This window comes from Fusarium vanettenii (genome assembly GCF_000151355.1).
Source record: "Fusarium vanettenii 77-13-4 chromosome 8 genomic scaffold NECHAsca_11_chr8_3_0, whole genome shotgun sequence".
Lineage (NCBI taxonomy): Eukaryota > Fungi > Ascomycota > Sordariomycetes > Hypocreales > Nectriaceae > Fusarium > Fusarium vanettenii.
Window position 1 is genome coordinate 826,916 of NW_003315873.1, and position 12,433 is coordinate 839,348.

General features: G+C 52.5%; 2 protein-coding genes across 2 annotated transcripts; both read left to right on the forward strand.

Annotated features, from left to right (window-relative positions):
• Positions 1 to 2,921: 2,921 nt before the first annotated feature.
• On the forward strand, positions 2,922 to 3,416 carry NECHADRAFT_84172 (uncharacterized protein; the record flags this gene model as incomplete). The annotated part of the gene is made up of 1 exon (XM_003048352.1): positions 2,922 to 3,416. One exon carries the CDS (start codon positions 2,922 to 2,924, stop codon positions 3,414 to 3,416), a length of 495 nt encoding a protein of 164 aa, XP_003048398.1.
• A 2,907-nt stretch (positions 3,417 to 6,323) lies between these two features.
• On the forward strand, positions 6,324 to 7,831 carry NECHADRAFT_95831 (uncharacterized protein; the record flags this gene model as incomplete). The annotated part of the gene is made up of 2 exons (XM_003048353.1): positions 6,324 to 6,403; positions 6,460 to 7,831. The coding sequence occupies 2 exons, from the start codon at positions 6,324 to 6,326 to the stop codon at positions 7,829 to 7,831; spliced, it is 1,452 nt and encodes a 483-aa protein (XP_003048399.1).
• Between the last annotated feature and the right edge of the window lie 4,602 nt (positions 7,832 to 12,433).

The window sequence follows — 12,433 nt, forward strand, 5'->3', positions numbered from 1 at the left end:
TTCGGCAATCGGCTATGCAAGTTTGAGGTGAAGGATGGATGGCCTCACGATTGGAAACCCCTGGCAACAAAGACAAGGGAAGGGACAAGCATTCTTCTTCTACAGCTTCCAAAACTGGATTTCGATGGGAATGGGACATCTCGGCGAGTTTGCCATATTGTGTCTCTCTCTGTCTGTTCTGCCCTGGGCTTCTGGGAATAGAGCTCCATTCTTTATTTCGGGAACGTTGTGAGAATGAACAGGGGGGATCCCGGTATCTCCAATTTGGCCCGGGGTTGTTCGAGAATGGGCTATCATCATTTTTCAGGGGGATTTGCTGCTTGATTTGCTTCTTTTCATAAAAAAAAAAAAAAACCTGTTATCGTCATCTCACAGGCCAGTTCTGACGACCATCCATCACCCCACGAATCTCGTGTGTGTGAGTGTCTATTTTGTTTCTTATCAGTAGGTGTGTCCAACATAACCGCCCGGTCAGAATAACTAATTAAAAGGCTCCCGCCTGTAGCCGGTCAAGGGTGGTCACCAACCGCCTAGAGCTAAAAAAGATTTTGGTTCGTGATTGCGGGCTACCATTACCTTATCACCCCCCCAGACCTGGGAGGCACAGTGCATGGTCTGGGTGCCAATTTGAGGTCTGAAGCGCGTACGGATATTGGTTTCTGTCTGGAAGGATAACAATGTGACCTCTTGCATATCTGCTTGCTACTACTGCAACGTTCTTCCAACTGCCATTAGATCAGGCAATTCTTTTTTGAACCAGCTGCATATCTGCACGTGGTCAGGCGTCCCCCAGCATTACACTTGGGTTTCCCCTCTTGATCCAGTTTATGTATGCGTGAGATCTCTTGCATTTCGCTCGCGTAAACCATTTGCAGTAGCAGCACGGCAGAGAAAAGGGGACCCATCCAAATGCCAGTTCAACACCAATCGCCACAGCACGAGCCCCCCCTGGAGCGGGCGGCGCCACGGACTCGAACTACTGAATGGTTGTTTGTTGGTAAGAGAAAAAACTGACAGATTAGATTCTTGTTATCCACACTGGAGTCTCTGATGCCAAGGAAGAAAATGGAGCTTGACAGGCTTTCTTTATCGCTCAACACCGACCGGGCCACTCCGGGAAGGCATCGTGAAAAAATACGCAACACAATAGCCAAGGCACGGATGGGTTCGGTTCTCCAGAATGCCCGCTTTATCCACTATGTATGGGACCGCCCGCCACCAAGGAAGAAGGAAGGCCTTGGGATCGAGTCCATTCCCAGATCGGGGGACCTTGACGAGAGATGCAGAGTCAAGTTATTTCTGTGTTGCAGCGACAGGTTTCTTTGTCAGACTCTTACTTCGTGTTTGACAACAAAATGTTCTGGAACGTTGGAATATCACAAGGAACGAGACACCTCGTATCCTGGTATAAGCAGAGAATCGTTCTTGGTCAGACACTTTTGTTCAGAGACACACCTTGTCTTGGAAAAGAAGAAGCAAAATCATGCTCATCGCTGTGGAGGATGGCGTGCGGAACGAGCCACACGGCGCCATTTTGTTACCATCGCCAGCAAACCAAGCAGCGCAGCAAGCAAAGTAACCCAACCCAACGACCCTGTGAGAACCTTTGCGAACCTCGATTGCAACACTGTGCAATGAAGCCCGTATCGAGCTTAGCTGATGTTCTCCGGCCTAAAAAAAGGGCGGCGGACACACACACACACACACACACACACTCATCGCACATCCACACCCACAACGAATGATCCACCAAAAGCTTGTGCCATGGCGACAGAGCCCAGGCTTCTTCCTCTCCCCCCCCTTGTCCTTGGCCATCCCATGCCGTCGGAAGTGGTCATGGTGGTCCTGCGACGCCCCAATCGAAGAGGTGGGATCCCCTCCCCATGGGTTGGGCTTTTGGAAGCTAGCTCCAAGCCCAGCTCTTCTTCTTGACGGGCGTGCCAGGATAAGGGGGGGTCTACGATGTGATGGCATTGAGTGAGGGAAAATGTACCCGTGTACTTCTGGTTACGGCAAGACATGGTGCTCTCCTTGGTTCTGACTCGCTGCTTGAGACCTCAACTTTCCCCTTCATTTCCCAATTCCTGGCTCCCATCCTTTTCGTACCTGGATCTCGTACTTGGTACATAACCTTACGAGGTGGTTTTAATCAATTGCTGACCCCTCCCCTCATCTTTTCACTCCCTCCCGTCTGGACTGACTCAATCCTGAGATGGATATCTTTATTAATGAACCACCCTGCTCTCTCCCATCCCCCCCAGAATCCGAAGCATCATACTACCTCACTCCCGTCTCGACCTCACCTATTTTGTGTGTCTTGGAATATCTACACGGTCAACTCTCGTCGAGTTCTTCTTCTCCATAATCATTCTCACCGTCACTTAATTGTTCACTTTACCGCCCACCTCCTATCGCGGACCGCATCTTACAGCTTCCTACCCACACACGTTCTCCGTACACGGTCGCAGATTGGCCCTCCCCTCGAGCTTAACAAAACAACTGCCGTACATAACCGGTTCTCTTTCCTGCGATACCTCGACCTGAACAACCGTAACATCAATCAACCCACGCACATATTATCCGGCGATCGGCGCTCCAGTGCCTGCATCTCACATATTGCGACACACACGCACACACACACCATTGGGCTACACCGTCAATTCCCACGTTACAATAGCATTGCGGACAAACCCGACTTCTTCAACGATACACGCTCTCGATATCCTCTTGAATGAGGATTCATCTTTTTACCTTTTCCAAATACCACATCAGTCGCCTCGATGGTCTCGTCATTAGACGTGAGACCCCATTTCTTCGCCGGGCAGAGCCGACCAGTATCATCGACATCAGTATCAAGCACGAGTAGCTCTCTCAACGCAATTTCCACACCCATCAATTCCACCACATTCTCACTACCAAAGATGGCTTCCGGAGCACACAACTACAGCTTTGCTCTGCAAAAGTACATGCTTCTCCAGGAGCAGCACCAAGAGCTCTGCGATCGTCTCGACCAGATCCGTCCCGAGCTCACCATTACAACCCGTTCCCTCAACTCGTCGCCATCTACATCACCTACACGATCTTCCTCATCATCACTCTCGGTCCCCTCGTCACCGAAACGCCATTCCCGAAGCAGCGGACGACATCACTCGCGTACCCACGCACGATGCAGTGGCTGGGAGGATCGCAACGAACTCACCACCATCCTTGACGAGGAGACTCTCTTTGAGATCTCAGCCGAGGAGCATCGCCTATCCGAGGTCAACGAGAGCATCAAGCGCACCTTGACAGAGCTTCTCAACTGCAGCAGCGTGCGTGCCGACCGGGCATTCAGGACCTGGGTTCAGACAAGGCTCATGGAGACGGAGAAGGAACTCCGGATTGGACGAAGGCGACGAAGCTCGGGCAACGAGTAGGCGTAAGCCGGCAACTCCCCGACGCCGCCTCCGCCTCCGCCATCATCATATCACCACACAACGACATTTACCGTTGCCGGTGGTGGCAAAACAACCGACATATTTTGCCTCCACATACAATGGTTTACGACGACACCAAAAAAAAAACCAACCACTTGGCATAATCTCTAATTCCTCTTTGTCGCTGCATTTTTATTTGTCTTGCATTGGCTGGCGTTTACGGTTGGATCGACAAGGCCTCGAACGGCATATGGCCTCTGGAAAGGGAAAGGGAAACAAACCACTACATTCTGGAAATTGGGCTTTCTAGGGACGAAAGCCGGGGTCTTTTTTTTTTTCCTGATCAAACGGGGAAAAGCGTTGGTTCTGGGAAGAGAAATACCCCATAACGCTACAAACCTTGATCATCTCCATCTTGTTTATTCTTTTTTTGGGTTCAGCCGGAGTGGAAAGGATGGGAACACAAAGCCTGCATAGCGCGCGGCAAACTGGGGGGCATTGGGAGGCAACTATTTTCTGTTTCTTGCCAAAAAGAAGTTCTGGACTCTGTGGTGGCATCGCGTGGCTGCTTTTTTACCTTTTCGTTTACATTCTTGAGCTGCGCTGGTCGATGGAAAATCACACGGGAGATGGACAGAGTCTACGTTTATCATGAAGATCTCCCGAGAGGAGGCTTTTTTTCAACATCCTTTTTTTTTTTTAGTGATGGATGAATGAATTCACTATCAATGCACCTGCTATTGCGGCGCACAAACTACTTCACTTGTTCATGAAGCCATCGTGAGAAAAATGTCGGGATTCATCACCCGGACTACCTACCTAAACCGCTGAAGAATGGAATGATGTGATGTGAAACATAGCAAAATGACTATCAGACCCGAGGTTGGAAAGCCGCCGTGCCCCACGTCCATAACCAGAAAGATAGCGAGACAACACGCGTCGAACCCACAATCTTGCAGTTTGATCGGCCCCCGAACCCCCCCTTGCTCGGCGGTTGGGGGGAAATGAAGATCAATTTCGCAGCATGGTCTTCGTCCCCTGGCGCCGGAGCTCCACCAACAACCGTCGGGGGGATAGAACAGGGAGTATTTTGGACGGTTGGAAGTTGTTTGATAGCTAGGCATGAGCTTTGATACGTGCTAGTCAAAATATTGGCTTCTATCGATCGTGATCGTTTGATTGCCACCTGAGAGGTCCAAGCACCACCACCTTTTCCACACCGCTGAACTTCCAAAACGGTGCTCCCGGCCCGGGGATCGGCGCTGCACATCACATAGTCTAGAATGGTTGGATTTCTGCACACCGAGCAATGGTGTGATTCACCTTGCGACGAGGCTGACACTTTGAACATTGGAAGTTGTGACGTTGAGAGAGGTGAGAAATCTGGTTTCCTGGGGATTGCACAACTTTGCTGTTGTCATGTTTGGGGTAAATGTGTGGAAATTTGGATACATCGTTGAGTAACAGTTACATCATTGACAACCACTTCTTCACCTGACAATATCATGCCCTCTTACATCAGGGCCCTGTTTTTTCGATATCCAGCCTTGACTACTGGGAGTAGAATGCTACCTAGTTTGAGCCTCAAAAGATTCCCCGGCAACGGGAAGTCTACTACCCTAGCGTTCCCGCGGGATGAGCTCATGACCGTCTCACCAAGATGAACAGCTCAGAGATACACACCCTCACAACGGGTCATGCGCAACCAACCTTGGGGTGCCATCTTTTTTTTCTCCGGTATGACTTCAACGGTCGTCGATCTCGTCTGGAGAAAAGCCCCGGTAATCTGGATCCTGGCCAAGTGTAAAACATCATGATGACATCTGGGTGTCTTTGATCTGATATGACGTAGTTTTCTTTGATCGAGATCTCTCGTCTTGTTTCGTCGATGGCTTCAGTGGGTTTTCCCCTTTGAGTAATGAGCTTGTTCGGATTCGGTCTTTGTGCACTTGACTTGTTTCGCACATGTTGGTGAGTGGCAAGGTGGACACAAGTCCGGATGCTTTCCTCCTTGTTGTGAAGCCATGATATGATGGCAGCTTGATTGCTGGTTTTGGGAACTTTCTTTGTTGTAGAGGGGTTGGTAACGTCATAACTGCCATGACTTCAACGGCTTTTGGATGGATCTGAGGGAGGAGGACTGCAGGGAGACAAGGACTTCCTTGTCTGAGTTGCCAAGATGGACCCTGGTCTATCGCATCCACTTGGATGGACACAGTATAGACTTGGGTTTGAAGTTTTGAACCTCTGGATGCCTTACTGTAGCCCGTTAGCAAGTGAATAAAGTGACTATGTAGAAAAAGAGGTGTTCGTTGATATAAGATCGGGGCCTGAACTCCCTATCTTTGATCTCATCTCACACCCGAGGAATTCGCGATGTTAATAGGGATATGATCTTTCAAGGTATCTCCCGAGGTTGGTCTTGGAGGTTTATGTTTGAATGCAGTGCAGAAGCTTGTCTAGTTCCGAGAGCGTCTTCCGGCAAGATGGGGAAGTCCAGATATTTTCCAGTAGTTTCACATCCCCCCAAGCCATTAGCTGCGATGGGATAATGAGCGAAAATAAAAGCCAAGACTCGGAAGACCCCTGTTGTCGAGATCCTCTTGCTTCTAGAATATGCGCGTCAAGAACGTTGGAGGGAGGAGAGGGGTGTCATGTGACACTGCGAGCTTGCTGTACCAGCCACACAGATCGTGGCGCGGCACGCTAGCGCCACCTGCATGGAGATTCTTTCCAGGTTGAGCTTCGCGACAGTGGCTGGTGCTGTGAACTCAAACAACCTGAACCTTCCAAGACTTGGGACGACGCGACTTTGGCCATCAACAATCCCCTGTTGCCCCCTTTTCTATTCCTTGTTGTCGCATTAATAAGAGGACTGCTCTGTGTACACTTTATCGACGACACGCCATGTCTGTCCTCCTCGAGACCAGCGTGGGCGATATCGTCATCGACCTCTTGGTTGACCATGCGCCGAAGCTCTGCGAAAAGTAAGTGCTTGACATTTGGCTTCTCTACATGATGGATCGAGCTAATAGTCATCTAGTTTCCTCAAGCTTTGCAAACTCAAGTACTACAACTTCTCACCCGTTCACTCCGTCCAAAAGAACTTCTCCTTCCAGACCGGCGACCCTCTCGGCCCTCTCTCCAAAGACTCCGATGGCGGCTCGTCAATATGGGGTCATTTATCCGGCGACTCTTCCAAGCGAACGTTTCCCGCCTTCTTTCACCCAAAGCTGAAACACCTTGAGCGAGGGACGGTCAGCATGGCTACAGCACCACTGCAATCCGACCCAGACACACGCGTGGCAGCCTCCCAATTCATCATCACACTGGGCGAGGATACAGATTTCTTGGACGGGAAAGCTGCCATCTTTGGCAAAGTTGTGGAAGGATTTGATGCTTTGGAAAAGATCAACGAAGCGATTGTCGACGACAAGGGCTATCCCCTCATCGATATCCGGATAAAGCACACAGTCATTCTGGATGATCCCTACCCTGACCCGCCTGGACTACGGGAACCGAGCTCGAGTCCTCCTCCCACCGACCAGCAACTCAAAACCGTTCGGATTGCCGATGAGGCGGCACTTCATGCGGATGACAATGTTGACGAGGAGGAGCTGGAGAAACGACGACGTAACCGGGAGGCTCAGGCGCAGGCCTTGACTTTGGAGATGATGGGTGATCTGCCGTTTGCCGAAGTGAAACCTCCCGAGAACGTCTTGTTCGTCTGCAAGCTGAACCCCGTCACTGGAGATGAAGACTTGGAACTCATTTTTGGCCGGTTTGGCAAGATCTTGAGCTGCGAAGTCATCAGGGATCAAAAGACGGGCGACAGTCTGCAGTATGCATTTATTGAATACGAGGACAAGGCATCCTGCGAGGCAGCATATTTCAAGATGCAGGATGTTTTGATTGACGACCGACGAATTCACGTTGACTTTTCCCAGAGCGTCAGCAAGCTCAGCGATAGTTGGAGAAACGACACCAACAAGAAGCGTCGAGCCAATGCTGGTCGCGGCGGCTGGGGAGGTGTTAGGGAGCTGGAGAAGCGCCGACAGTACCGTGAAGAGAGGGAGAGAAGCACTGAAGGCGACTACGGAATGGTCTATGGAGAGGAGGAGATGAAGGGAAAGCTGGAGCGAAATGGGCCTGGTCGACAGAAGGATGACGGCCCTCCACCGAAGCCTCGCGATGCTGAAGGTCCAGGACGACGGAGTCGAAGCCGGAGCCCTCGACCGCGAGACAGAAGTCGAGACCGGTATCGCAAACCCAGGGATGACCGCCGAGGGGACAGACGAGATTGGGACCGGAGAGATCGAGATAGAAACCGAGGCCGAGACCGCGATCGCAGAGACCGAGATAGAGATAGGGATCGATACGGACGGGACGATTATGACCGCAGGTCGAGGAGGTAAAAAGTGGCGAATGGGCGACACGGAATACAAACGGCGCAAAACCCTGCAACCGTTGATGGTCTCTAATTCAATCGAAAGCAAGCGTTTCGACTCCTTGATGTGGATCCTCAACTAACACCAACCGACATGTGCATATATGTGGCTACACGAGCATGGGGCACCAACTCGTCCTGGCCTACGAGTTTGGCAGCGTGGTTATCTTGTTGTGAACGGGTGCTTGCCCGATTCTGCTGCCTCCGTTCATCATGTACAAGTCAGCTCCCCGGCATACATGCGGTCCTTCGGAGCTCCCACGAGCATCGCGCAACAGTCTGAGTACGCAAAATGTATCGAATTCATACCGTCTACGCACGAGCAACGTTGGTAGTCAACGTGAGCACATACTGGCGGACGTGGGTGAACCGGGGATCTCCCTCCCGCTGCTGAGCGACCCCAGCTGTCATTCTGGACAAGATCCCCGGGCCACTCCATCTTCTTTCTGCCAAAGCGTCGCTTGCCAGCAGCATCCCCCACGCATTTCTCAGCATCTGGAGGCCTGTGACACATGACAAGTCTCTTTGTGGACGTTCAGCAGATCACAGCGCCAGCATTATTAACCCAGTCTCGCCAACGGGCGACCAGGCATGGCAGAGGAGCACGCCACTGCATGTTTGGCTTCACGTACGGGTACTGTATTCTGTGCGAGCGGACATGTAGACAAGAAACTGAATGAACCATGACCTGTAGGTGAACCCTCTGGATGGATCAATAAGCAGCCTCTCGGCTATGCTTGCTGTGCCTGCTTCGCCGTCGACAAGACTGGGCACGGCGCTCGATCGAAACCTGCAAGACACCCGGGGGTGAGACGGCCATCTCCTCACCACGTTGAGAGGCTACTGTACGGTCAAGTGCATGGCGTCCAGCCTTGAGGTCACTCTGGAAGTATCAGCCACCGAGCCGCCCAAGCCATCTCGCCTGGCAGGGATCGTGTTTTCCAGAGCTGAATCTTGGGCTGAGGCAACAGTGGCTGGCTGTATGTGCAGAAGAGAGATCAAAGACATCGTTTCAGATCGATCATTGGGTTCGGTCGGCATTGACGTTGATGGATGGTGACGATTGGCGGTGCCACATCCCGACCCTCTCAACACGAGCTCCGGGCTTCGAGGACCGACGTCCGAGCCTGGGAATAGCGCTGTTTCTGAAGAATTGCATCATCATACCTGGCGGTGATACCTGGCTCTGGGGTCCCATATCGTCCGTGTCTACGACTAAGCAAGACCTTGGGATCCTGCTCGGTCAGCGTGGGCACCTTGGTGCATACTGTAACACCGACACATAGGTATCTCGGGCATGAGACCTTTCAGGCGAGACTTTGTCGAGATGTGCAACCTTGGGGAGGTCAAAGAGCCTGTCGCAGGGTGCTCGAGGGCTGGGGCGCGGCCTGGACTGCGATTTGAGTCTTTGACGGGAAGCAACATGCGCCAAGAGAATTCCACGAGGCCTTGTGATATTATCTCTTGAGAAGGGTGAGTTTCAGATTCTTCTCTGCAAGTGCCCTTGGCTCTGGATTCGAGAGATGGAGATCATCCCCGCGTGCTTTTCGGATCGCTACAGATGCTTCTGACCATCAAGGGCATAGCAATCATGGCGTGGATGATCTCGCCGTCAGCCACCGTTCAGTCCTCCCCCTCACCTTGCTTGATGGGCGTCACAGTGAGGTTCAGAGTCAACCCCTGGACACGATGGGCCAATCACCAGTGCCACAGGATACGCAAGACGGGTAGATACATCTTCATGTGCCACACCCTTTAATGACAGCGCGGTAGGCCACATCTCCCCTCGGGACGCTGCTGGGCCAAAATTTTCCGCCCTGGGCCCAGCGCTCGCCCGTGTCATGTGCAGTTGCGGACGTTTTGCTGTCCTTGACACGGCGGCGGAGGTTGAGGTTTCGGGCAGAGGACCTGCGGGGCGGCGACAACAACAGGGCATGGAAAGAGAAAAGAAGAAGGACAGAAGCGAGCCTATTCTTGACTAGGAAAGTCCGTTGGCGATGTGTATGTCGGCTCCATGCCAGGGGAAAGACGGAGGCTCGATACGAGGAATCTGGTTGTTCATCGATGCGAGGTTCCACTCTGGAACCAATTGAAACAAGCCGGGCTCAAAGAGACGGCACTCCTATGATGCTGTTCGTTTGTTCACCGTGCTCAGTCTCTCAGAGATGTTGAGACAGACAAGTTGAACTTGAGATGGTGTCCGTCCTTGGTTGTAGGGTCTGACAACTGATACCCCATGCCCCTACTCTTTGACGAATTGGGGGCTTAGGAATACCCCAACCTCTCTTTTGGTCTCTGCCATGTTGTTTGCAGCATCTGTCCTTACTCTCGAGATGTCGTGAGCAGCCGTTTTTGCTCGAGGGACACACTGCGCAACGGAAGTGGCGCTGAAGTTGACTTGGAGATACCAGCCCTAAGAGAGACAGCCCCCTGAATTTGATGGAGGCGCCACACGGGGAATCAAGCAAATCAGACAGCCTCGTCAGCGATCTCTTGCATGAGCCCCTTGAACATGGCATGTGGCGCTTCCTCGCTCGTTTTACTCGAACAAACCAGGGGTCTAATTCCTCTCCATCAATCTGCAGCTTCCATCGGAGTCTTGCTCCTATCAGTTTGTCCCCCGGGCGACATGTTTCTTGTTCTGCCTCTGCGCGGCCGTTTTCAATACGGGCTCTGACCTTGATTCTATATTTACACCCACACCAACGCGACCGTTTGGCTGTCTGTATCCATGGCGGAGAAACTCGTGTCCTGCGTCTCGCCTTTGAGCATTGGCGCCCAAGGATGAGGGTACAGCTTGGACCCAGCAACGGGATCAAGGAGGATGAAGCTCTCAACCCAACACTGTACCTTTGTGCAACGGCCGACACGGCGGTATCCCTCTTCAGTCGACGTCTGTCCCTATTGGTTTTTGCCGTACTAGAGAAATGCTCGGATCAATCTACAACGGATCTTGTTCGTCTAAGCAAACAACCAACGGAGGGGCCCACAGCCTGCATATTGAAGTGGGACGTCGCGGGGAAACATTGCACATTGGCACCTCAGGTTTGGGGACTGAGAATAGAAACTCGAGAGAGACGAGGAAGAGGATGAAAAAGGCCCGAAGGGGACAACGGCTCAGCTTCTCGGCCATGGCTTGCTCTTGTCGCCCGTCTCGTCTCCTTGTCTTGCTTGACGGAGGCTTGGGGTGTCCAGGCGTCCTGGCCATGTTGCAGATGACCACAGTATGGGTGTTTGCTCAATCGAGTTAGACGCTGCGTTTGTTCTGCTATCGAATCACGGGCCTTGTGCATCAAGATCATCGCTTTCGCTTCGATATGTGCCGTTTATCCTAGCAAGGGTCAACTAGGGGCCCAGGGTCTCATACCAGCTACCGGGTTTGAGGAACTCTCCCCGAAGAGTGCCGCCGCTTGATCTGAGCCGCATGGAGCTGTCGACATGGGTCTCGGGGGCTTCGTTGAATCAGGAGAGCCAAGGCAAACTTGGACCCCCAGGTTCTGGCCCTCACTGTGTTGTGTTGGCTTCTCTGGTCGCAGTGCACTGGTGTTACACGACGACAAGAAAGTGTTTACAGCATCTGTTGACGAGTGACCATGCGCTGCGTCACAGCCGAGAGGGGACTCTGCCCACCCCCCAAAGCTCTTCTCTCCTGGACTTGCCATGGGGACGGCCTTCTCATCATCTTGGAACCATCATGTCTTGTGACATTGTCTTACTGGCTGCGAGTTTGCTCACTCAGCCGGAGCCAAGACATGGGCGAGGTTTTGGCAAAAGACATGTCTGTTTGCCCCCGCAGTCATCTCGTCGCCGCCCGTTTCTTTATGACCCCCTTTCTCCATATAGACACGGGGCCGAGAAAGAAATGGAGACCGTTTGGCAAACAAGTCCCTGGACATGACGGTGGACTGCTTCGAGATTGCTGCTGCACGGAGATCCGATAAAGGGTTGAATAGGCGGCGCAACGTGGGGAAGAAGAGCATCAGTCTCGCCTCAGATGCTGTGCCAGAGTCATGAATTACGCCAAATCAACAGACTCTAGACATGCGGCTGAGTTGGAGACAGAGATGAACATGTCTCAGGCGTGTCTTGGTCCCAGCGGCGTCCTGAGGGCTCATCTTGATTCTGTCAAAAGTCTCAGACCAGCAGGGCCCGCTGTACGATCCGGGGAAGACCTCAATCTGATCGGGGATCCAGATCTAGGTGCCCCGTCTTCTCCTGCTGGGGTCCATCCCTGGCATGTTTGCAGTCGCCTCACTCAGATAGCCATGGAAGCTGGTGCCGCATGGCATCCCCATCATTCTGCAAGCTACCTGTGGGCACCCGAAGACCGGCGGCCCTCGCGTAACTGAGCAGCCGGCAGCCACACAGCGTCCGCGGCTTGCTCCACATCCTTGCAAGGTGAGAGAGAGACGTTGACGTCTGCTGTGGTAGGTGTGTGTGTTTGCAAAGCTACCGGAGGATGCCTCGACCATTTCCTCTTGGCCGCCTCTCTGAGTGGGCACGGTGGTCTTTCCGGGGCGAGGGGGCCGTTTATTGGACGGCGAGATAGTAGTGAGCAGGCTGGGTGAGG